The 24,776-nt window shown below is 37.3% G+C and overlaps 1 protein-coding gene across 2 annotated transcripts in view; it reads right to left on the reverse strand.

Annotated features, from left to right (window-relative positions):
* GRM1 (glutamate metabotropic receptor 1) overlaps positions 1-24,776 on the reverse strand; it is a gene marked incomplete at both ends in the record, with an annotated part of 363,299 nt that overhangs the window by 82,225 nt on the left and 256,298 nt on the right. For both annotated transcript variants that reach the window (XM_084229060.1, XM_084229061.1), the window contains one exon: positions 22,038-22,273. In XM_084229060.1, coding sequence (XP_084085186.1) covers positions 22,038-22,273 — 236 coding nt within the window. The remainder of the gene's footprint in view (positions 1-22,037; positions 22,274-24,776) is intronic.

Raw genomic sequence — 24,776 nt, forward strand, 5'->3', positions numbered from 1 at the left:
ACAGTCCTGTAATCCAGTGAGACCTCAATAAAAAAAAAATATTACAATTGTAAAAAATCAAATTAATTTTTAAAAAGGTTAAAGACCTTAAAAATAAAAAGGTATTTCTGGATTATCCAGGTGGACCCAATCTAAACCACAAGTCTTAAAATCAGAGAACTGTTTCTAGTTGGAGTCAGAGAAAAATAAGGCAGAAGAACAAAAGGGACAGATGTGAAGCATGAAGGGAAGTGGACCATCCATGCTGGAGTTGTTGGATGGAAGGATGAAAAAGTATGTAGAAAATGTACTGGAACCATCTGCAGGAAGAACTACTGCTTGACAAACAGGAGAGAAACAAGATGCTCAGAATTACAGCTGCAATGAACAGAACTCAGCCAAAAACCTTAAAGAGCTTAGGACGGATTCATCCCCAGAGGCATGTCAGACAGTACACAAGACTCAATTAAACCATGCTACAGGGAGATTTCTGGCCTATCCAGCAGTGAGATAATATATGGGTGTTATTTTGAGCTGATAATGTTGTGATCATTTGTTCATGCAGCAGTAGAAAATTATTGCACCTCTAAGGGGTAGACACGCATGGTGTATAAGCCTTCAGCCAACTACAGAATGTAGGTAATAAGAGACCCCCAGAGGGAAGACACTAGTTTTCATATTTCATGAAAGTTACCACCACACTAAATACTATAGTGATCTAAGGGTGCTTCCCTCTGAAGACTTAGGAAATAAAGAGATGTTCATTTCCTTGAAATAACAAGAAAGCATGCAGTCTCCATTCTAGTCCTACAATTTTTTCCCTGATTTTCAAGAAAATGAAAGACTGATTTTTTCAACCAACCAGCTGACCTTAAGAATGTTCTTCAAGGGCAATTGCTGTTCAGGCTTTTTATTTTTTACTGCTACTTACCACAAGCTCAGTCATCTTCAAAAATGTATTTGACATTAAAATAAATAAAACGTGTTTGACATTAGAAATCTTTCTTTAAAAAGAAAATGGAACACAACTGACATGTATTTGGACTGTTTGCTTCCCTTCAGACCCTGTGAAGAGGGTATTAAGACTCTCATGCTGAAGCTGAAGAAACTGACCTTGCTCCCAGCCCCATAACTAGCAAGGCACATGCTGAACTTGAGAATTCACTGTTTACCTCCTTAGCACACAATCATTAAAAGACTTTTCTAGGTAATGATCACCCCTCTTGTTTATGACAGGTTCTGAATTCATTAATAGGATTTTAAGCTACACATACACACATGCGCACACTAATAGTCTTTTCTTTGATTTTGTACCATACATTTTCCCACTGTTTCTTCTTCTCTATTTACTTCCTTCCTAGAAAAAGATTAAATATAAAAATATAATAGATTCTCATTCATATAGTTTCTTTTTCCCCTAGTGCATTCTCTCAGGTGGACAAATTGCTGAACTGGGATGAGTACATTTCACCAAACTGCAGGAGAGCTGATGGAATATTTCCAGCAGTTCCTTGAAATCCATTCCTGTTGGTGCCTAAATTCTGCTGATGGGAGACTGCCCCTCCTGAGGGACTCTTCTGTTAATCCTTCCCTGGAGAGGTCAGGCTGCAGGATCCCCTCTCATCCTGCATGGATGTGAACTTGCCTATTAGCACCACTATGAAGCATGGGGTTCTCTTGTATTGTCAGTTCTTGCATCTGACAACTTGGCATGTCATTATTTCATCACATCTTATTGTTACATATACTTAGATGACATTAGTTGAGTCACTGAATATCTATCACCTTGACTAGACTGTAAACATCTATGGGCACAGATACCATTTTATTAATCTTTTGTACCCCAAGGCCTGTCATTATATACTCACCCAATGTCTGGGATATAACAATATAGACTAATATATATTGTCACATAGTCAATATAGACTAAATATCATGACTTCAGATAGTTGTTATTGAATATATAGAATATATGTATTAATCCCTGCTTATCCTAATCTAAACTTTCAGGATTTTTAACTAAAGCAGTTATTAGTGAATTAGCAAAGAGGGATAATATCAGATTGACAATGCAGTGTTAAGTGGATAAGAGAAGAGAAACAGAGATAACAATAAAAAAAGATTTTTTTTATTCAAGATAAAAATTGCAAATTAGATCAACATCACTGTGTCCTGTAGGAATGGAAAGGGCTATGTATAAGATAAAATTTATAAAGTAAAAAAAAAGAAAAAGAAAAAAACAAATTGGATAAGGTGATGGGAACATGGGAAAATGTCCCATAGATTTTTGTTATTTTGTGGGTATAGCTCAGGTGTAGAGCATTTGACTGCAGATTTTTGTTGTTATTTTAATATTGGTTTCTCAAGTAGATCTCCTTAAAAGTAGACTGATTTCTATGGATACAGGAAAAAGATCAGTGGTTGCCATGTGTTGGGGGTGTGGGATGGGTGAGATGAATAGGCAGAATGCAGAAGACTGTGAGAGCAATAAAAACTTCTATATTATATTATAACAGTGTGAGTGGGGTGAACGGGGTCAGGAGAGTCTATGCTGAGACCAGTAACATGAGACCTACTGACAGGTGGACAGGTCTGCCTGCCCCTAGCCCTTGGCCTTTCCTGGACATGAGGGTGACTGAAGTCCACTCTAGTGACCTCCTTGGGGTCATGGGCTTTCTCCTCAGGTAAGTATTCAAATGAAGGTTCAGAGAGAATATCCAACCTCTCAGAAGCATCAAAAATTCCCCTGAGCTGAATATCCAGAAGGCTTTGGATATACCTGACAACTGGAAAGATACAGAGAATTCAAGTGAATGGAAACAAATACCAGTGAAACCTTATAATAAACATGGAAAAGACACAATGATTTAAGAGTCATGATGTATGAAATAGATATCCTGTGCCATGTTTAGACAAATAAAATGGTTTAAGGGTATTATAGTATATTAATGCATATAGAGTGAAATGTTATCATTAAGACAATACTAAATATTGGTGTAGGCAATGGATCAAAAAACATAAACGCATGCCATTTGCGACATGGGTAGAGTTAGAAGTGATTATGCTGAGGGAAACAAGTCGGAAGGAGAAAGACAAATACCATGTGGTGTAGACTATAGAGAAACCAGTTTATGTAGACTATAGAGGTTAGATAAAGCCAAACTCAAAAATTAGCCCTTGAAAGCAGGCTATAGCACCATTCAGAGAGGGAGGAGCAAGCACAAACTGGGGAGGGTCACAATGGAGTAGAGTGGTAGATTATGGGTAGCGGACATGCTATGGCAACAGATCTAACAGGGCGGATCCTATATTTCCAAAATAAAAACAATAATATAAACCAACATTACAATGAATCAATTGATCGATAGATTGATTGATAAGTTGTGTGAGAACCACATGATCTGCTTCACTTAATTTTAACCTTTGCCTTTTTATATTGGCATATACTTTCCACTTTACAGATGAGGCAACTAAGGGTCTCAAAATCTTAAAAAAAGAATTTCCAAAGTGCCTCATATCCAGAAATAAAACCAGAAATCAAATAAGAATTTATTAATCCTAGGGAACAAAACTAAACTAGAGTACAGTGTTGTGTCTGTGAGTGGGGAATGGAATTTTAAAGGAGCTTGTGGACAGTAGGTCACACTGTTATTTTAATTTCAGCAATGCTTTAATTAGCAATACTGTCCAGAGAGGAATTTTAAATCTAGAGAACAATACAAATAATTGTGATTATAGAAAATCCCATCTGGTTTCTGGTATATTATAATTGCATATAGAAGGTAGCTTCAAAGTTTTGGCAACTGTGCACTATAGACAGATGTGGCCATGGAAAATATGATTCATTTTTATGAGCAGCTGCCTCTAGCCAAGATGAATAAATACGGGGGAAGCAGGGAAAGACAGAGCAGGAGGCTAACCCGCCCACAATCTGTGAGGTGCCTGAAATACTCGCCTGTCAAAATCCACCCCTCAAAGTTCCACCAGCAACCTAACCTTTAGTCTTCATACTCTAAATTTCCCCATGGAAATTTCTTTAAAAGTATTTATCTTTAAAGTCCTTTGAGTGTTTTGTATCAAAGTAGAAGCTGGGAAAAGGGTGGGGCAGGATGGCAAAGGTGATCGGAGTCCAACTTGAAATCATCCACATGGCATCTATAGAATTTTCTGGTCATCTCTGGAAGCCTTAGGAATAGCAGTATAGGAATAGCTATTGGGGCAAGTGCTCAGCCTGCCAATGAGACTGTTCAGCTGCATTAGTTAGCCTCACAGTCTCCCCTCCATCCCATACCCGAAATGCACATACTCATCAAAACCTTGGTCTACCTGAAAGATGTTCTAGGAAATAGCCCTCAGAAGTCTTTTATATTCCTGCAAGGATGATGGTAAGGGAAATGCTCAGGATATTACAAGGTGGTCTCTTAGTGACGGCTCCAAGAGAAAGTTATCTCATTAGCTCAGGACTCAACTCCAGAAAGGCCTTTACTTCTATGAAGTATCATAAATACCGGATGCATTTGTATCTCTTGGAACTTGTGATTCAGAGCCAGATTTTTTGCCCAACACTAATCACAGAACATAATCTCATCACATATGTTTTGTCTTTAAATACAACCATGACTTTATCTGCTTTTCCCTTATTCTTATTGTATAAAATGCTCTTATTTTAAAAGGTCACACTATAGCTGTCATAGCCCAGAGTATCCTAAGAAGACATGGTAACTGAATGTAATGTGGTATTTATTTCATGGCACCCCAAAGCAGAAAATACAAATGAAAACAATCTGAATAAAATACAGACCTTAGTTAAAAATAGCATTTCAATATTAATTCATTAATTATAGTGACTATAACATAATAATACAGCATGTTAATAATAGGGAAAATAGGTAGGATATATAGAATCTCTGCTATCCTTGCAATTTTCTGTAAATAGAAAGCTACTCTAAAAAAATGTTTATTAAAAGATCAAGGCATATATAAGGCACCTTGTACCATAACAAAATTGCTGGAATATTTATTTTCTATTCATTTAATAAAGTCATATTGTTGGGATTTCTTTAGATTTCATAAATAAGTTTTGCAAAAATTCTAGGTATTAATGCATAAAATGTACAGATACAGACAAATATACATAATTTCTAGTTAAATTATCTAGACTATATATTTTCATGTCAATATATACAGACTGTATATACTGTATATATATACTGTATATATACTGTATATAACTGGAAAAATTTTAGACTTCTTACATAGTTACTATATTTTACTCTTAATTTTTTATTTTTATTATTTATTAATCTTACTTTTTTAAAAAGTGAATCAAACAAATTTGTCAATGCATACATGCATATATACACAATACAAAAGTATAAACTCAAACACAAACTTTGTTTACATTTTTTCCCTTCAACATACTCAATCCTAACAGCCATATGACCACTTCTCTAAGTTGTTCATATCACTTTAGTGTCTAAAATGTGTAGTCCTATGACTTTACATACCTACAAAGTAAGTCACTAATGACACAGTTTTAAGGACTCAAACTCCAGGACTGAGTTCCTCATTGTGTAAAAGTTTTAAAATAATACATGGTTTATAATAAGTTAAAAATCAAAGCCATTTTTAATTTCAAGGAGAGACACTCTGGCAAAGGACACATAAGTCATAGAAAGTGGAATAAATAAAATGATAAAAACTGAGAAAATATTCAGTCTCTGTGTTAATAAGAAAGATTAATTAAAGTGAGACTAATTTTCACATATTGTTAGGAATTTTTAAAGCTTAATAATAGTGCACTGGGGAGGTTTAGACAATCCTGTGAGGAGAACTGGAGCAGAGAACGGGAGAGTCTTCATTACTGGCTACCTGACAATGTCTCCTTACCCTCTGAACATAAAGAAACATAAAGAACTGGGAAACTGTCACTAAAAGAACAAGGTGCAGCCAGGCTGAGGCCATTTTATTCCTGGGAGAAGATATAAATAAATCACTTGTAAGGGGGAGAGAGGACCTAGTCTCAGATATTCAATGACCTTTATACCATGTCATAAAAATTTGTGCACGCTTGTTATTTTGCTAGAACTGTCTCTGTTATAGAAAAAAAAAAAGTACTATTGACTCTTCACTCCCCAGAGGAGAAAGGAAATCTTATTAACTGCTCATCTTAGGTTAAACCTGGGAGGCAGGACCCTCAGTAGAGAGAAGTTTGATGTGTCAGAATACCCATGAATCCTCTTATTTCCCTCTTAGGATGGAAATATGCGCTAGTACTGCTCAAACCTTTAAACAAAGAAAAAGACTTCACTAGCAGAAATATGAAAATTCAGCACAGTAATACCTGATTATTACTCAGTCTTAGCTTACCAGAAAATAAAGGCATTTTATCGACAAGTCTTCTAATATATCTCTGTCTTGGAGTTCTGGATCATTCACTGGCTTAATAAAAAAGAAGGAAATTTCCTTTCATCTTAGATTTTTTTCCCTAGTCATTTTGACCAGTCATTCTGCCACTTAAAGCTTTTGCATTCAAAATTCCAAAACAGGGCCTCCCCACTGCCTGGCACAGCGGTTGAGCGCTGGGTTGCGAAGCTGCCCACAGCCTCTGCAGCGCCGGTTCGATCCCTGGCTGTCGGGTGAGGGTTCCACATGGCGCGCAGACCTCTCCTGCCGCCCGCTGCTCCCCTCAGCAGTGTATTTCATCACTCTGCCTGTTCTGCTCTCCGCTCTGGCTCTGGTGAATTCTCTCACCCTCCCGCACTTCTGACTGTACCCAGTGCTTGTATAAATAAATAAATAAATAAATAGATAAATAAATAAATAAATAAACCTTTAAAAAAACAAACAAAAATTTCAAAACATCTAACCACACATTTACAAACACATGAGACTTACCCTCTTATGATGAAATAACTAGTGCTAATCCTGTTTTAGCAGTTTGATAGTATTATTTTTCACAAATATTATATACTTCTCCCTTGGGGTGAATTGTATTGTCTCCATTGATATTGGCTGGACTGTTTTTAGAAATGTTAGTGAAGTGACATGTATAACTTTCAGTCCAGATTATATCATCCATATTGGGCCCCCCTGCTACAATTATCAATGTTCCAGACTTAAGCTGTTCTGTCACACTTGTTCTCAAGCCAGAAGACACAAAGAGAGGTCTTAATTAACACACAGTAGGCATGTGGTATGAGTGAGACATAATTTTGTTCTCTTATAAGACCTCAAGTTAGGGCTCACTTGCAACAGCATTCTATCCTAGCCTATTCTGACCAACACAAAATTTAGGACCTAAAAGTATAGGGTTGTTTTGATAATAGAAAGACAATAATGAACCATAAGATAGGAGGCATACAGAAAGAGACAGCAGATAGCAAGGAAATTGTGACCAGAATCAGGAAGGACATAAATCCATTATTTTGCAATGACAAAACAGTCTGTAATATTGTCACCTGTAATAACTGGGACAGCAGCTATTATATGAAATCAGTTGACATGTTTAGGCAAGGAGATAGGAAAATTAAATGTGCAGAGGTCAAAATGAAATTGATTCTCATTTCCAAATGTTAAAATATAAAACAGAAGGTTTCCAGGCTACAAAGGACAAACGAAAACTATTCTTTATATTACAAGGACCAAGTCAAAACTCATATTCTTGCATTCAGATCTCTGAAGGGAGAGATTTAATTTGGCACCCGGAAACCTGTCAGGTGAAGACAATTGCTGAGAGAAAAGAAACTATGACTGCGGTTTTTCAATAGAAGTCTGTTAGGCTAATGGTTTCTAAAATTTAGTTTGGAAGGTGAATCTTATCTCAAAAAGAAACATCAATACATGTCGTGGCTGATGAACTAGTTTCAAAAGAAGGTATGGTTCTTGAAGGAGTTTAACTTAAATACATATATAATTAACAGCTAGACTAAGAGAGACTGTGACCACTGAAGATTTAGAATGTTTTTTTATGTCAACCTGCTAGGACTAGGAAGCATATTGAGAAAGCTGCTGGATCCGAAAGAAGACAGTCCCTGACACCCCATCACAAGAGGCCAAAAAGAATGATGGGTGAGAGACTCTTTCCTGAGACTAGAAGCAAAGGTGATGGAAAACACCAGGAAGCACATCAAAGCCCATGGAGGGAATATTCCCTAACACCAGCAAACAGCACATTATCTTCTTGGAAGGATTTCAGAATTTCTATGGAATAATTACTGCTGTGTATCTCTGAAACTTTGCCTTTTCAAAAGGGATTATTGTTATCCTATCACTGCTCTCCCATCATGCACTAGGTACAGAGGAATAGCTAAGTGTCTTATACATGGGACTATGAAAGAAGAGGTGCCATGTTAAAGTTTGATGTAGAAAACTGGATTACTCTTGGGTTATCATGAAGGTCAGTACATTTTGCATGAAGAAGTGAGATTAATCTAAATAATTTTAACAAGGACAGAGTAGGTAGATTCTATTGCTGGTCACAAAATTTGCTGCCTTTTCGTGGGAAAGGATGATACTTCTTCACTCGACATGAGTCCTATGTAACTTTCTCTGGTCAATGAAATATCACCAGTACTCAGCAATGCATCCAGGTGGGAAGTTTGAGTGAGAACATTATTTGCCATGCCCCTTTTTTCCTGTGTTCCAGCTGGAGGCAATATACCAAATAAAGGTCTCACTATCAATTTGGTTGTGGAGTGAAAGTGACCAAAATCAAGCCATAGAAAACCTACAATAGTAAAGGGGCAGAAGCCAGAACTAAGAGTGTAGCTTGGGGCCTCCCCGGTGGCGCAGCGGTTGAGCGCTGGGTTGCGAAACTGCGCGCGGCCTCTGCGGCGCCGGTTCGATCCCCGGCTGCTCCCCGGCCACCAGAGGAGGGTCCCACATGGCGTGCAGACCTCTCCTGCCGCCCGCTGCTCCCCTCAGCAGTGTACTTCGGTCCTTCTGCCTGTTCTGCTCCCCGCTCTGGCTCTGGTGAATTCTCTCACCCTCCCGCGCTTCTGACTGTACCCAGTGCATGTATAAACAAAACAAACAAACAAACCAGCAAACAAATAAATAAAGCATGCCTCTATTAAAAAAAAAAAAAAAAAAAAAGAGTGTAGCTTGATGGCACTGGAATTTGGGGGTGATTAGCTACTGCAGCATAACCTTATCTATCTTAACTGATTCAAGTAGCTAAATTAGTTTTCTACTGTTTCTATTTTTATTCTTGATTTATATTTTATGTGGAAATTTTTCAAATATGGAATGGTAAAAGGAGGCACTCCCCAAAATTCTGAAAGTTTACTTGAGCCCAACAAGTGACAAGCTCACTTGTTCTCACAGTTACTCAGAGCTAACCTTACAGTCAGACCTTGGAACTAATGATTATATAACTTGGAAATCTAAATTTAACCTGAAATGCAGGAAAAAGCACAATATACAGGCACAAGGACACTAAGCTCAAAAAAGCTTGTTTAAATTGACAGTCATTGGCAGAGTTTGTTTTGTTCTTAGCATAGCTATAGAAGATGACTGTGAAGAAAAAAAATAAACAATGATATATTACTCAGCAAACCTCAACAGAATTTCGAATTTGAAACCTAGATATGAAGATTGAAAGAGTACAGTCATAGATATGTTTCCCCAGTGCAAGGGCAAGGGGTGAGGGTGGTCAGATCTGGGGTGCTCACGACCTGTGTTCATGCCTCCCTAGGTTTTTGCAGAATGATAGAAATGACCTCAGAGCTACTCAATAATAAATATATACATGAATGAAAAGAAGGTACAAACTATGATTCACCAGGAAACTCAGACTCTAATTCCAAATACAGCCAGGTTCCTGGAGAATACCTAATACTGTGGGATGTGTAGATTCGGTATAATGATGGACAATCATTTATACAGCGTGATTTGAAGGATGAGTCCTATAGGCAGGAGTATCTCTAAGGATATTTCTCTAATTGTGATTTTACAGGAAGTTTCTCTGTGGTGAGAACATGCTGTTTATAAAGTTTTCAATTAGGGGGTGCAGAAGAAAAACTCAGTGGTGAAAAACCAAACAACAGGAAGCATATAGCGAAATATTAAATCCGAGGATTCAATACTATCTGGTCAGTTGGGCCACGTGTCCTTGTAGGTGCTTTACCTTACACAGAAACACAACAAAAGTGACTTGTGGGCCTCCACTGTGGCGCAGCAGGTTGAACGCAGTGCTGTGAAGCTGTCCTCAGCCTCTGCAGTGCGGGTTCGATTCCCGAGATACCCGCATGGGGCATCAGACCTCTCCTGCCTCGCCCGCTGCTCCCCTCAGCAGTGTCTTCGGTCCATCTGCCTGTTCTGCTCCCCACTCTGTCTCTGGTGAATCCTCTCAAACCCCCCACCCCGCCTCTGGTGTGTACCCTGGTTCTTGTAAAATAAATAAATCTTAAAAAAAAAAATGATTTGTTAAATGTGCTTCTGAGGAGTTACATCCTGCTCTCTTGGCAGCTGTTTATCGAGGCAAGGTTGCAACAAAAGAAGAACTAAAGAAGTGGTGGGAAAAACTTTGGAAGCTCTTCACTAGCTCTGTCTGAACATTCACTGTGGAAGGAAGATGATGGGTCCACACAGAAGCCCATAACTCAAAGCCTAGTCACCTTTATGGCAAAAGGACGTTGCAGATGTGATTAATCTTCCCTTGAGATGGGAAGATTATCCTGGGTGTTCTTGGTGGGCCTATTTTAATTACAAGTCCTTGGCAGTGAAAAGCCTTCCCTGGCTGTGGTCAGAAAGTGATGTAATGGCAGAGAGATGTGGCATTGCTAGCTTTGGATAAGGAGGAACTGGGATATAACCACAGGATGTAGGTAACCTCTAGAATTTAGATGGAAACAGATGTCCTCTAAGCCTTCTCAGATGAATGTAGCCCTACTGACACTTTGATTTTAGACCAATGAGCTTTGCATCAGAGGTGTAGCATACAGAGTGAGAGGCCAAATAATAAATTTGTGCTCTTTCAAGCCACTGAGTTTACGGTAATTTGTTATGGCAGCAATGAAAAATTAATACATTTAGTTATTTCCCAATCTGGATCTAGAGAAATATAATGTCTGGCCATGATTTATTTGTGATGGGATGTCAATGCTTCAAATGCAAAACAAGCCTACTGGTAGATAATGCAACAAACAGAAGAGATTGATTCAGCATTAAAAATTACTAAACTCTCACTAGCTATCGGAACTGCTACTGCCAGAGCCAAATCCTTGGCAAGCTCTTGCCTTGACAATGATAGTTTCAAATTTTGAAAATTAAGAAAAAGCAAAAGACTTCACAAAAGTTAAGTATGCATTTCTTCCTAATATAAATGTCTGGCTCTACCCTAGAGATTCTGATTCAATTGGTATGGTGTGGGACTAATATTGGTACAATAAAATACCATTTTAAAAGTTTTCTTGATGATAGTAATAAGCCAGATTTGAGAAATACCCACTCTGAAGTATAATTTTCTTATTCATACCATTCTAGGGGTTGTGCTTGTAATTTATCCCAATGGATTGGATAATAGTAATTAGTTGATAGGAGTATTACATTCAGTTCTAGTTGATACAAGTCCATATGGATTCAATTCATTAACATTTCAAACAAATTGCAATTACTCATCCTCATGGAATAAACTTGGATAGCCATTAAACTCCTATAAAAATGTGTAACTTTATATTGTTCCATTAGTGACACTTTGTAGGAAAGGTTAATTACGAAACAGAGTGGTCATATAGAATTATGACACATTGGTCATATAGGTGATGAAAGCAGACATCACTATTTCACACAGCTCTTTGGTGTGTGGATGGAGAAGTTCCTGTATATGAAGTACATACCCTGAGAAATCTAACATGGCCAAAAGACATAGAAACTAGACTAGTGTAAACAGTGGGCTAATTAGTAATCATATAATTATATGAGTGGGATATGCTCCATTCATCTGAGGATAAATGTGAATTAAGTACTTGGGTGTGAGGTTGGTTTTCAGGAAAAGTAGATTTCCAGAGAATTTAACACTTGGGAACATATTCAAGAAGATGTTCATAGATATGACAACCTTTATTATACAGCATCTAATAAAACATCATATTTAATAGCTACTATGACCCAACACTTAGTACATAATACAAATATAAAATACCTCCTTTATTTTAATCATTACGTTCAAATAGAGAAATAATGAAAGAGTGGGACAAACCTCTTAAAAAGCACTTCATTTGTGAATTCTAAGGAACATTTAAAGAAGAATACTACTCTTTCTCAAATGGTTCCAAAAATAGAAGAGGAAGGAGCATTCCAGATTTCGCAAAGCACTGCAACAACATTACTCTAATACCAAAACCAAACAAGGACCCACTCTCAAATTTGTTCACATGTTAGTCTAGACTACATGAAGGAATATTCAATTTTGGAAACATACAAATTGCCCAATAAGTATAAAATTGATATATCTGAAGGTATTTAAACTTGGTACAATTTCCAGGGACTAGTTAATAGTGAAAAAGTTCACTAGCATATCTAAATTATACAACTATAAATTGAATGGCTCTGCTAAAAGATAAAATATTATCTGGTCACTGTTACAACAAATGTTAGAGGCTTCAATGAATTTCTACTTTTATACCTCAAATCTATACCTTCTTCATGCTAAAAATCATCCAATCACTTTATGAACAGAACTAAGATGTGTATAAAGTAAAAGAATGGAAAACTTGCACTTCTGCATTAACCTTTATGAATTTTGGATGATAGAACATGTGCCTCTCTATAAATCCAATTAGTGATTAAAAGAATGGAAGAGGAATGATATTGAGCTTAAGCAAGTGAGTAAAGATCTCTGTGGGAACCTGCCCACTCTATTTGGCCTGATGGGTCTTGGCATCACCAAGCAAAGAGGAAGGTCAAAACATCTTTCAGCTGCTAAAGTTCATCAAGATATTCTTAAATAAGTTGACTATGCTAAAAAAAAAAAAACTAACTTGTGAAATCAATAGAAATGAAAGCACAGAAACAGTCTAACTTGCACTATGCATTAGAAAAGTAAAATGTAGCACATTTCAATATGGAAATTTTCTACTTCTGTGTTGTCTAGTATGACCACTAGCTACCTGTTGTTATTAACACATGAAATGTTCCTAGTAAATCAAGGAACTGATACTAAATTTCATTTAATTTTAACTGTAAACAGATACACATGGCCAATAGCAATGACAGTTGACAGTGCAGGTCAAAAGTATTAATGAGAAATACACAGACCAAGAGTGTGCTTATAGGAAGATATTTTCAGAATTTCATCTGTGGGTCATACTACTTAATGAGATTTGCCAGAGAAATTATAATGTCTAGACGTGACATAAGGTCACTTTTTTTTAAAGATTTATTTATTTGTTTGTTTGTTTGTTTGTTTGTTTGTTTATACAAGAACCGAGGTACAGGCCAGATGCTCAGGAGGGTAAGAGGATTCACCAGAGACAGAGCGGGGAATGGAACAGTCAGACTGATGAAATACACTGCTGAGGGGAGCAGCGGGCACTACAGGAGAGGTCTGCTGCACCATGTGGGACCCCCACCAGCTGGCCAGGATCCAACTGGAGCTGCAGAGGCTGCGGACAGCTTCACAGCGTGGCGCTCAACCACCTGCGCCACCAGGGGAGGCCCCATAAGGTCACTTTTATTCTTCCAACTAAAATATATAAACATATCTGCTATGTACTGAATGTTTATATCCCTTTAAAATCCATATATTTAAACACTAATCCCCAATATGATGGTATTGGGAGACTGGGATTTTTGGAAGTGATTAATTCCTGTGTAGAGTATTTGGGTCAAAATTCTAAAGACACAAAAACAAAAATAAAAATAAAATTCCAAAGACAAAGACAATTACCCCTGGAATTAATTAATGGGCTGAAGTAAATTGGAACATATCTGTTTACAGACTATTTTAATCTGAATCAAACCATAATGAAATAATCTTACCCAACCTTTTATAATAAGTTAATTCAAAATGGAAAGTCTATAAAGTTTTTGAACCTTAAAAAGAGGTGAATATAAGTAACAATCTAAAAAATATAAATGTAGTCTCCACTACAAAAAACTACCCATACATGAAAGTCTTAAATTCTGCCATATCAGACTAGCTTACTTTATTGGTCTTAAGTTGTGAGCATTATAGACTCCATCAAAATTTTTTCATTATGTCTCAAATAATAACTAAATACAAGCACAGACTAGCTTTAAAAAGCACTGTTCCTATCTGTTCCCAATTGGGACAAAGACTTAGGGAGAAATTAAAATTATGTCTATAATAATACTGGGTTGTGTAAAAGACTAGTGATGACATAGTCAACCTGGTAAACTTACACAGTTAAAATAACTGCAAGCCACAGCAAATCTTAATATTGCCACATCACAAGACAATGGTAATATAGGTTTTTAAGGGACCCAAAAACTGTCATGTTCTTAGACCAATAATTATATATTTAGAAATCTATAGTAAAGGGACAATCTGAAAATAGTAACAACAACAACCATGAAAATTCCTGTACCATATTCAGTTCTGTTTCTAAGAAGAAAAATTGGAAGCAACCTAAATGTCCAAAAATATAAAAATGGCTAAGTAATTACAGTATTTTCACTGGGTAGGATATTATGGAACTATTAAAATGGTAGTTGTAAAGACCATGCAGCAACATCAAAAAACTAAAGTATAATCCTCAGTGAAAATGAGATACAGAATTACATGCACACTATGATTATAACTATACAAAACAAAATGTAAAAAAAAAAACTACATAGAGTTTCATGCAGTGCCGGTAGGAGTTGCCTTTTGGAACTCCTTATTTTCAAAAGCCATGGAAATATTCATATCTTTTGATTGAGTCACTCAGCTTCTGGAAATATAGCTTAAGAAAATTGTGCTGGCAAAGGAAATTCTTATTACATCCCTTCCACTGTAGCTTTTTTTTTTTAATTTGTGAAGAACTAAAAACAGCCTAAATGTATAAAAAGAATGAAGTGGTTAAATAAATTATAGCTTATTTGTTTGTAGAATGTTATGCAGCCATTAAAAATGAAAGAGTTTAATGACAAAGAGAAATTCATAAATTTAAAGAAAAGTCAGTATTTGTTTTTTAAAAGCAGTATCTAAGATAATATTAACCACACAGTTTAAAACCATACAGGAAAGTGATTAAGAGTGGTTACATAAGAGCAAATTCCTGATGCTCTTTCTCTTTTTATGCCTTCCTATATTTCTAATTTGCACATGATAAACTTAATAGTTATGTTTTTCTTTGATAATAAAATTTCCTACATAAAAGTCTATGTAGGAAAACATAAAATATCTACATTGGCAATGTGTAAGAGTCATTGTTTATGGATTGTGAGCTTGTTTTTTCTGGTTTCCACATTGTGGGATATAGTTATATTAAATTTGCAATTCCAAAAACACTAACATTTAATAAGATGATCCATGACATACATTATTTGCTTTGTGATAAAATGCGACACTAATAATACTTTACATTTATGTAAGGATTTATAGAGTACAAAGCATTTCACTTGTATTATTTTATTCAAACCTCAACACCTTTGTGAAATAGAAACTGTTTCTATGCTACAGTTGCAGAAATTGAAACTCAGAGGATAAGTGAGGCCATCTAAATCATGTGGCAGACATACAACCAAATCAAGGTTAGATCCAGTGACTAAGCATCCCAATGCAATACTTGATCAGTTTCCTTAGAACATTTCTAGCACTTCTCCTCAGGAATGCTGAAGCATTATGCTACTGCAAGCATGATATAAATTCTGTAAGCCACTGAGATATTTACTGGAAGACAGTGACTTGGATTTGCTTTATACCTTCTCTTTCCACTGTCCTCACAATGATTAATTTTTCAAAATTAGGCGTTGATATTTCAGTTAGTGTTTTTTCCAACACATTTCCAATCCCTTGATATACTCAGCTAATTAAGCAGTGATGTAGATTTTGCATGAAGTATTTTTTAATTAACCATAATGATTCCCAATTTATTCAGCCTGGGCTCAAGACCCTTAATATTCAAACTGACAATCCACTAAACGTGAACTCTTTATTTAAATAATGACATCTGAGATTAAGCTCAATAAAGGTTTCTATGGAAACTAACTGCAATATCAAAACTTTCCAAAACACCACAAGTGACCCAATTAAGAGAGGTAAAAATAAGTGACAGAAACAGTAGCTATCAATAGAATGGAAAGGTTAATTTCACTTCCTCTTACTAATTTTCATAAATATACCTGCATATTCATTAGAAAACTATGGAATTCATTTGATATTCAAAGAACTCAACTAGATAATGATGACTAAAAGTTTGCATTGTTCTTCAGTAACACTAATGTCAATTTCACAGAAATACAGAGATTAAAATTAAAGAACAAGGTATGTTTATAAGCGTGTATACACACATAGATAACAGCCAAACACTGCAAAGAAAAAATTCTAGGATTTATACAGCAAACAATATCAATAAATTTTATAAATTAGGTCCAAACAGAAATATGACTTCATCCTTCCTCAGAACAAAGGAAAATATTAGCTGTACTTGGCTCCAGAATGAAATACAAATATTAACATGTTTATTATAGGTTGTACTCACATAAGAAGCCTTAAAAACAGCTTTGAGAGTCAAATATAAAATAAGATCAATTCACAAATTTGCAAATTGTATTTTCTGGTTATGCACATTAACCAAGTTCAGAATTTAACCTTGACATTTGTATGCAGTGTGGCAATGGAAAACCCAAATATTGTTGACATGGCAGTTTGAGAGCTAAGGTCACAAAATATTTTCCTAGAAATACTTAAATAAAGATAGCCTATCATTTAATAATATTCTGATATAGTCATATTTTGAAATAGTCATATTTTGAATTTTACTGACGAAACACAATGGCAAAGTGACACATGGATTCGTACCACTAGACGGCATCTCAAACTTAACTGGCCCAAAAATACATCCTGATCCTTCTCCAACCTGCTTTTCCCCGCTGCCAGCCAATGTCAGCACTCTTTCCAGGTACCCAGGCCAGAGACATTCTTGACAGTTCAGTCAGCAAGTCTCCTCAACTCTCATTTACAATGTGCAGAGTTGAACCCACTTCTGTCCATCTTGCTTGCCAGTGGTTGACCCAAACCCACATGCTCACCTGTCTTCCTGCAACATCCCCTTCACTTCTCTGTTTGCTTGTGATCCTCTCCTTCTGTCAAAACTTAAAGACTACAGCAAGAGTAATCACATTCAGAAAAAAATGAGGTGACCATGTCTATGCCATGTTCAAACTCTGTGTGGTTTCCCACTTCACTCAGAACAATGCCAAAGTTCTAACCAGGCCAATCAGTCCTGCCCCATCTACTCCTCTGGGAGACTTGACATGGGACATGCTCTCACTGGCTCCAGACAGCGGGGACCCCTGCCTACTTTTTAGCTTAGCCAGACATGCTGGTGCCTTTGTACATTCGCTGTTCCTTCTGCTTGCAACACACTTCCCTGATATCTGAATGACTCACTCTCTCATAGACCCCACATCTATAATCAAAGGCAACCTTCTCAGTGAGGCTTTCTCTGGCACTTTCTCTTTTAAACTTCCAAACCACCATCTCATCATTCCCTGTCCTTGTTATTCATTTCACTTATGAACTTATGATCATTTAAATGAGAATATATTTTGCTTAATCTATTTTTGTTTACTATTTCTTTTCCTGCACTGGAATTTAAGGTTAGTTTTTGCTGCAGAAATAAATCTACAACCTTGCATATTGCAGATATTCAGATATTTGTTGAATGCTGAATGAAGAGTCCATTATAAAAATGATAATCCTTAGTTTTTCTTTTGAAAAAAGTAAAATTCATAGGCTTGCTACATTAAAAGATTATATAAATAAATTGATCAATTTGATACTAAGAAATGACAGCTCCCTCAGAGCTATGTTATACAATGTTCTACAAGAGTTATAAGAATTCTATCTTCTGGGCCTCCCCTGGTGGCTCAGCCATTGAGCGCTGGGCTGTGAAACTGCCCGCAGCCTCTGCAGCTCCAGCTCGATCCCCAGGCACCGGTGAGGGTCCCACATGGTGCAGCAGACCTCTCCTGCAGTGCCCCTGCTCCCCTCAGCAGTGTATTTCTTCGGTCTGCCTGTTCTGTTCCCCCTTCTGGCTCTGGTGAATTCTCTCACCCTCTACCCAGTGCTTATATAAATAAATAAATAAATCTTTTAAAAAAAGAACTCTATCTTCAAAGAATACATAGTTTAAGAAAGAAAACATTTTTAGAAAACAATTGGAGAATAATAATAAAGGACAATATATTACTAAATGCTAAGTCCAAAATGCTAAGTCAAGCATCCTGGTATTTAAAAGAGTTGTATGATGCAAAAGAATGAAGCTTGACTACTACCTCACACCATACACAAAAACCAACTCAAAATGGATTAAAGAACTAGACATAAAACCTGAAACCATAAAATACATAGAAGGAAATATAGGCGAAACACTACGTGATTTGCACATCAAAGACATCTTTACAGACACATCACCCAAAGCAGTGATAGTGAAAGCAAAGATAAACAGTTGGGACTACATCAAATTAAAGAGCTTCTGCACAGCAAAAGAGACAATAACAAAAACAAAGAGAAACCCCACCGACTGGGAGAACATTTTTGCACACAACACTAATGATAAAGGACTGATCACAAAAATCTGCAAAGAGCTGATGAGACTCAACAACAACAAAGAAAATAATCCAGTCAAAAAATGGGCAGAAGAGCTAAAAAGAAACTTCTCTGAAGAGGAAATGCAAATGGCCAACAGGCATATGAAAAAATGTTCAACATCACTTGCCATCAGGGAAATGCAAATCAAAACTACCATGAGATACCATCTTACACCAGTGAGAATGGCACATATTAAAAAAACTAGCAACAACAAATGTTGGCGAGGTTGTGGAGAAAAAGGAACTCTTCTGCACTGCTGGTGGGAGTGCAAACTGGTCCAACCACTGTGGAGAGCTGTGTGGAGATTTCTGGACCTACTAAACATAGAGCTTCCATATGATCCAGCAATTCCACTCCTAGGTATTTACCCAAAGGACACAGAAACATCAATTCCGAAGAACACCTGCACCCCTATGTTTATAGCAGCACTATTTACAATAGCTAAGCTTTGGAAACAGCCCAAATGCCCAAAAATAGATGACTGGATCAAGAAGATGTGGTACATATACACCATGGAATATCACTCAGCATTCAAAAAAGATAAACACATGCAATTTGCAGCAACATGGATGGCGCTGGAAGGGATCATGCTCAGCGAAATAAGCCAGAAAGAAAAAGAAAAATACCGGATGGTCTCACTCATAGCAAGAATCTAGAAAACTTAAATAAGGGACCAGGAAAATTAATAACTATAAGAAAATGAAAATCAAAATCAACAAAAATCTATGAACCAGAGACACTTTTGGGGGGGTGGGTGGAGGGAGGGGAGGGATTGGGGTCAAAATGGGGGGTTGAAATTGTATGGGGAATATAAAAATGAAATTTATTATTAAAAAAAAAAGAGTTGTATGTTCAAATTCCACTGCTGTCATTAATTACTTGAAGCTAGGGAAACTGTTGTCCCTTCATCCTCAACATCTTTATTTTGCAAAGGGCACAAAAACACTAATCTGAAAGGAAACCTGCACTCTTTTGTTTACTGCAGCACCATTTACACTAGCCAAAATATGGAAACAACCTAAATGCCCCCAAAACAGATAAATGGATCAAGAAGATGTGGTATATATAGACAATGGAATATGATCAGCAAACAAAAAAGATAAACTCATGCCATTTGTGGCAACATGGATGGCGCTGGAAAGGATTATGCTAAATGAAGTAAGTGTCAGGTGGTTTCAATTATATGCAAATATAGGAAAACCAAACAAAGGGTCAGAAAAAGGGCAAATCTTGCAAGCTGACCATAGATCAAGGGATACAGCAGGGGAGGAGAGGGAGAAAGGTCAAAAGAGGGAAGGGAGGAGCACAAAGAAATTTCGTGATGATTCATGGGTGCTATGGTGATGGGAAAACTCTGGGGACTACACCTTAGAGGAGAAATTAAATACTGTCCAAAAGTTAACAACAATGTAAGATAATAAAAATAAAAAATAAGAAAAATTCCCTGGGTAGTTTATTGGTCCAGTAGAATTATTAATCTCCACTGGGCCTTTTATTTAGTAGAAAAAAGTTAGTAGATAGAAATGTGACTGAATAGGTTAGCTGCTGAACTTTTCTCTTCCTCCTGGTTCTCAGCCAGATTACATTTCTTACACTTCGAAGAAACCATACTGAAAAGTTCTAAAAAACTTGATTGACTGAAAATAGATTCACACAAGGCAATTTTGCAGTGAACTCTGCTGAACCTTACCAAGTCAGACACATATCTTTGCATTTAAATTTATGATACTTTAAAGAAACTTCCAGCATCAAAATGTGAATATTATTAAAATTAGCAATATTTTATATAATCAGCCATATTGTTACCCTGTATTACAAAAGTTCATTGTTTTTTTTTTACTTATCTCAATCACGTGTACAATCTGTTCTGATTTGACAAAGAAAACACAAGTTTCTCTCAGCCAAGATACGGATTATACATTTTTCTTATACATTTTTATGGATCATTTTATGATCCATTTTTTTATGGATCATTTTTTTCCTGTGTACAGTGTTTTATACATGAGTGCTGAATGAATGAATGGGTTCTAGACTTCTCTAAATAATATGTGCCCAGTCCAGTTACAGAAAATGCATGTCACATCACTGTGTTACAATTCAAATTTTGTCATGGACAGAGATAGCCTGTCCATCATGTTATGTCATCAAACCAGTATGGACAACTGGCCCTATGGTAGACCAAAGATGGTCTCTCTTTGCTGCCTAGACAATACTGAATAAGGACCAGGGGCAGCAATGTCTCCGTGCAATAGTGCTAAAACTCAAAATTTGCCTTGTTAAGAAGTCTGGGTTGGGCCTCCCTGGTGGTGCAGGTGGTTGAGCGCTACACTGTGTAGCTGTCCCCAGCCTCTACAGCGCAGGTTCAAGCCCAGCTGGCCAGCAAGGGTTCCACATGGTGCAGCAGACCTCTCCTGTCTCGCCCGCTGCTCCCCTCAGCAGTGTATTTCATCAGTCTGCCTATTTTGATCCCCACTGGTGAATCCTGGTGAATCCTCTTACCCTCCCGTGCATCTGGCCTGTACCCCACCACTTGTATACATTAAAAAAAAAAAGAGTCTGGGTTATGGTAGTTTCCAGGGAGGGGACATGGAAGGATATCCCTGTGTTCACCAAACCTGCCTGAAAGGTCTGGAACAATGTGCTCTGAGCTGTGTGGGGGAAGTATGCATCCCACAGGGACCACCCTTCCTGTTTACAGAAGAGAGCACAGTGTCTTGGCACTTACACCCCCATACCATGGTTAGTGGAGTGAGCCTGGAGGACATTATCTCATCTTGTGTATCACTTATGTATCAAAGCAAGTCATGAAAAAGAAAATGGAATACACAAGTGCTGCTAACTTATGTCTGTGGCTAACCTCTCCTTAGCATGCCTACAGTCAAATCTCTTCCCTCTGGACTGTGGAGATAGATCAGGGGCTGTGGTGGTGGGAGAACTATGGGAACCACACCTGATGGGAGCGATCAAACACTGTCCAAAAATTAGCAAAGATGTAAGAGAATTAACTGATTTAGAAAAAAATCTCTTCCGTCTGATTTGAATACTAGAAACCTGAATTCTCAGCTTTTCCATTACTTATGTTATCTCTTCTTGTAGCTGGTGCCACAAGATATAAAAACATGAATCCCTAAAGAAATATACATTTGCTCCTTATTATAGTGTTTTTATAAATTAGGGTGTCGATTTAGTTTTTGGATCTCCAATCTTAACACATTCTACTCTTATTCCAAAAGCCCTAATGGAGCTGGAGAAGATGACAATCCCTCTGAACTGTTATTTTATGAATAGGTGTTACCTGTGCAGATTCTTTTAAAGTTGGGATTTTCCAGAAGGTGTCCTGGTAGGCGGCACTGGAACCGATGTTGCCAGAACTCAGGGAACCAGGGATTCCTCGTATTAGTGTCAAGTCTCAGTTTCAGAAAATAATCATCAAATGACCTGACCTCTGGTGACTGCAGCTTTATCGTGATTCCCCCGTTGGCTTCCATCTCATAACCTTCAATGACTTCATCTCTGTCTGCCCATCCATCACTAAAAAAATGCAGAGAGAAAAAGACAAATGTCTCACAAATAGAACTCAGTTATGCATGAGTAAAGCAATTCAATAAGGCTGGAAGTCTATTTTAAGTGAGCGTTGCTACCATTCGATGACTATTTTTTGGTGGAGAGTAGAATGTTATGAAATTGTAATTTTGATTTGTTTTTCACAGTAATAAAAGTGATAAGGAAGATGATGGTGACAATTACAACTAACTAATGAGCATGTGTTACAAATCAGAATCTGTACTATTTAATTTTAAAGAGTCATAAAATATTCAGCCATTAATTGAAGTTCTGGTGCATCCAGGATATGGATCCAGCAGTCTGACTCCCAAGCCCAGTGTGTTTTACAACTAGATTACAAAGACCATTGCTCACTAACCATACCAAAGAAAAAAAAAATCCTGGCTCTTAAGGCCTGCACACTTTGAACTCAGCAAGGTTTCAAGGTAACAATCAAGATCATTATATGAGCTATATCATGTGGAGTAGAAAATTTAAAAGTGAGCTCAGAATTATGCCAACCACAGGTTTTGCTGATGGATATTGTTCAAATTTGTAAGTCTTTAGAAGTGACTAGTTCCTTCCCCCACCACCAATGCTATTTCAACATAATAGCATTAAAGGAAAAGTCTCACTCCCCCAAATAAAAACAATTGTCCTGCCTATTTGATATGTTCACTGAGGTTTTACTCAGTAAATTATTTATCTTTTTTAATTTGCTCACCTTCTTTTAGTACATGCACATTTGCCCAGAGTGATGTAGATTCAATTTAATTTAAATTTACATGAGCCAGGTCAAGCCTCATAGGAGTAACAGAGATCAGTCTCCAAGAGGGTGTCAAAGAAGAATTGCACTAAACAGAGTTACACGGGCTAAGAAGATTTTATTCAAGAAGATTACAATAGGTAAGTGACATTGAACTCGGTGCTGGTGGAATAAAAGGTGGAGGGGTTTTAATTGCTGGGTGTGGTAGTAAACAACTATGGGGGGATGATAAGGGAGGCTGATGAGAGTGATCAGGGCACCCATGATATTTGTCAATTATTTAAGGCAGGCTCCCATCGTCCCACAGAAACACTTGATGACTAAATTTCAAAGAGATGGTTCCCAGGTCTCTAAGAAAGAAAATTCTCTATTGTAAAACTTGCAAGAGGCTGGGAGATTTATTTCCTAAAGGAGCAGAGAAAGAATTTACAACGGCATGTTTTTAAAAGTAAATGTTCCACAGAAAGGGAAGCCAAGGGGCCAGTAGACAGGAATAAACTTATCTAAAGTTTAGTCAAGCTGTGGAAAACACTAAGATTATCACAGTCAAGGGGTGGATTTATTCCTCTATCCACACAGCAATACCTGCAGTTTCTGGAACATACCCATGCAGTCACTGTTAGAGAAAGTGTTTTATTGCTTATTTTTTACAGTGCAGGTAGCTGGGTCAAATACATGTGACTGATCACAGCTTACCCTTGTTAGCAGAGATCAAGTAGAATAAATACTTTCCCCACTTATCTGAGGTAATTGGTACAGCTCTTCTCCAGAGCTATGAATCACTACAGGTGCTGCATTTTCCATAGTTATAGGTTAATGGGCAATACCAATAGAACAAGATACAGCTGACTTTACAATTTTGAAGTATGGGGTGGTCTAAACAACCAGATCAGAGAATCCTGTATGCTTCTAAATCAAGGGCCTCCCTGGTGGCACAAGGGGTTAAAGCACAAAGCACAGCACTGAGAAGCTGTCTGCATCCTCTACAGCACGAGTTGGATCCCCAGCCGGCCAGGGAGCTATCCACCTGGCGCAGCAGACCTCTTCTGTCTTGCCCGCTGCTCCTCTCAGCAATGTATTTCAGTAAATTCACCAGTTCTGCTCCCCACTCTGTCTCTGGTGAATTCTCTCACCCCCTGCACCTCTGACCTGTACCCCAGTTCTTGTATGCATAAATAAATTAAAAAAAAAAAAACCAATAGGATAGAGATTCTATAATCTTCGACAGGATTTCACTTTCTCTCTCACTCCCTTCCTCCCTAATTTCCACATGTACTCAGAATCTGCTGTGCAGCAGAGGCTCTGCTATGCTTAGGATTCAACTAAGAATGAGACACACTGCCCCTCAAATGTTAGAGTTGTGGTAAAAATAGATATTAAACAAGAATTGAAAATGCCATGAAGGAAAAGGAGATGTGGTTGGCACAATGGGGAAGAGAGCTTTGTAGGCTGGACTAAGTCTGATGTGTACCTATGAATGTATGTGTGGGTGGAGAAGCTGTGACTGGGCAAGGCCTTCCTAAGAAAGTGATGTTTGAGTTGAGACACAAAGGACAAATGGACCAAGGGAAGAGAGGGAGAGGGACTGTGTAGAAAGCTTTGGGTTTATTTAACATACAGAAAAGAGCTTGGACCATTCAAGGAATTTATGGTCAGTACTGTTGGAACAAAAAGAGAAGTGTGTCAGGAGATAGGAGGGTGTGGGTTTAAATCCAAACTAGAAAC

The sequence above is a fragment of the Talpa europaea genome (genome assembly GCF_964194135.1).
Source record: "Talpa europaea genome assembly, chromosome: 2".
NCBI lineage: Eukaryota > Metazoa > Chordata > Mammalia > Eulipotyphla > Talpidae > Talpa > Talpa europaea.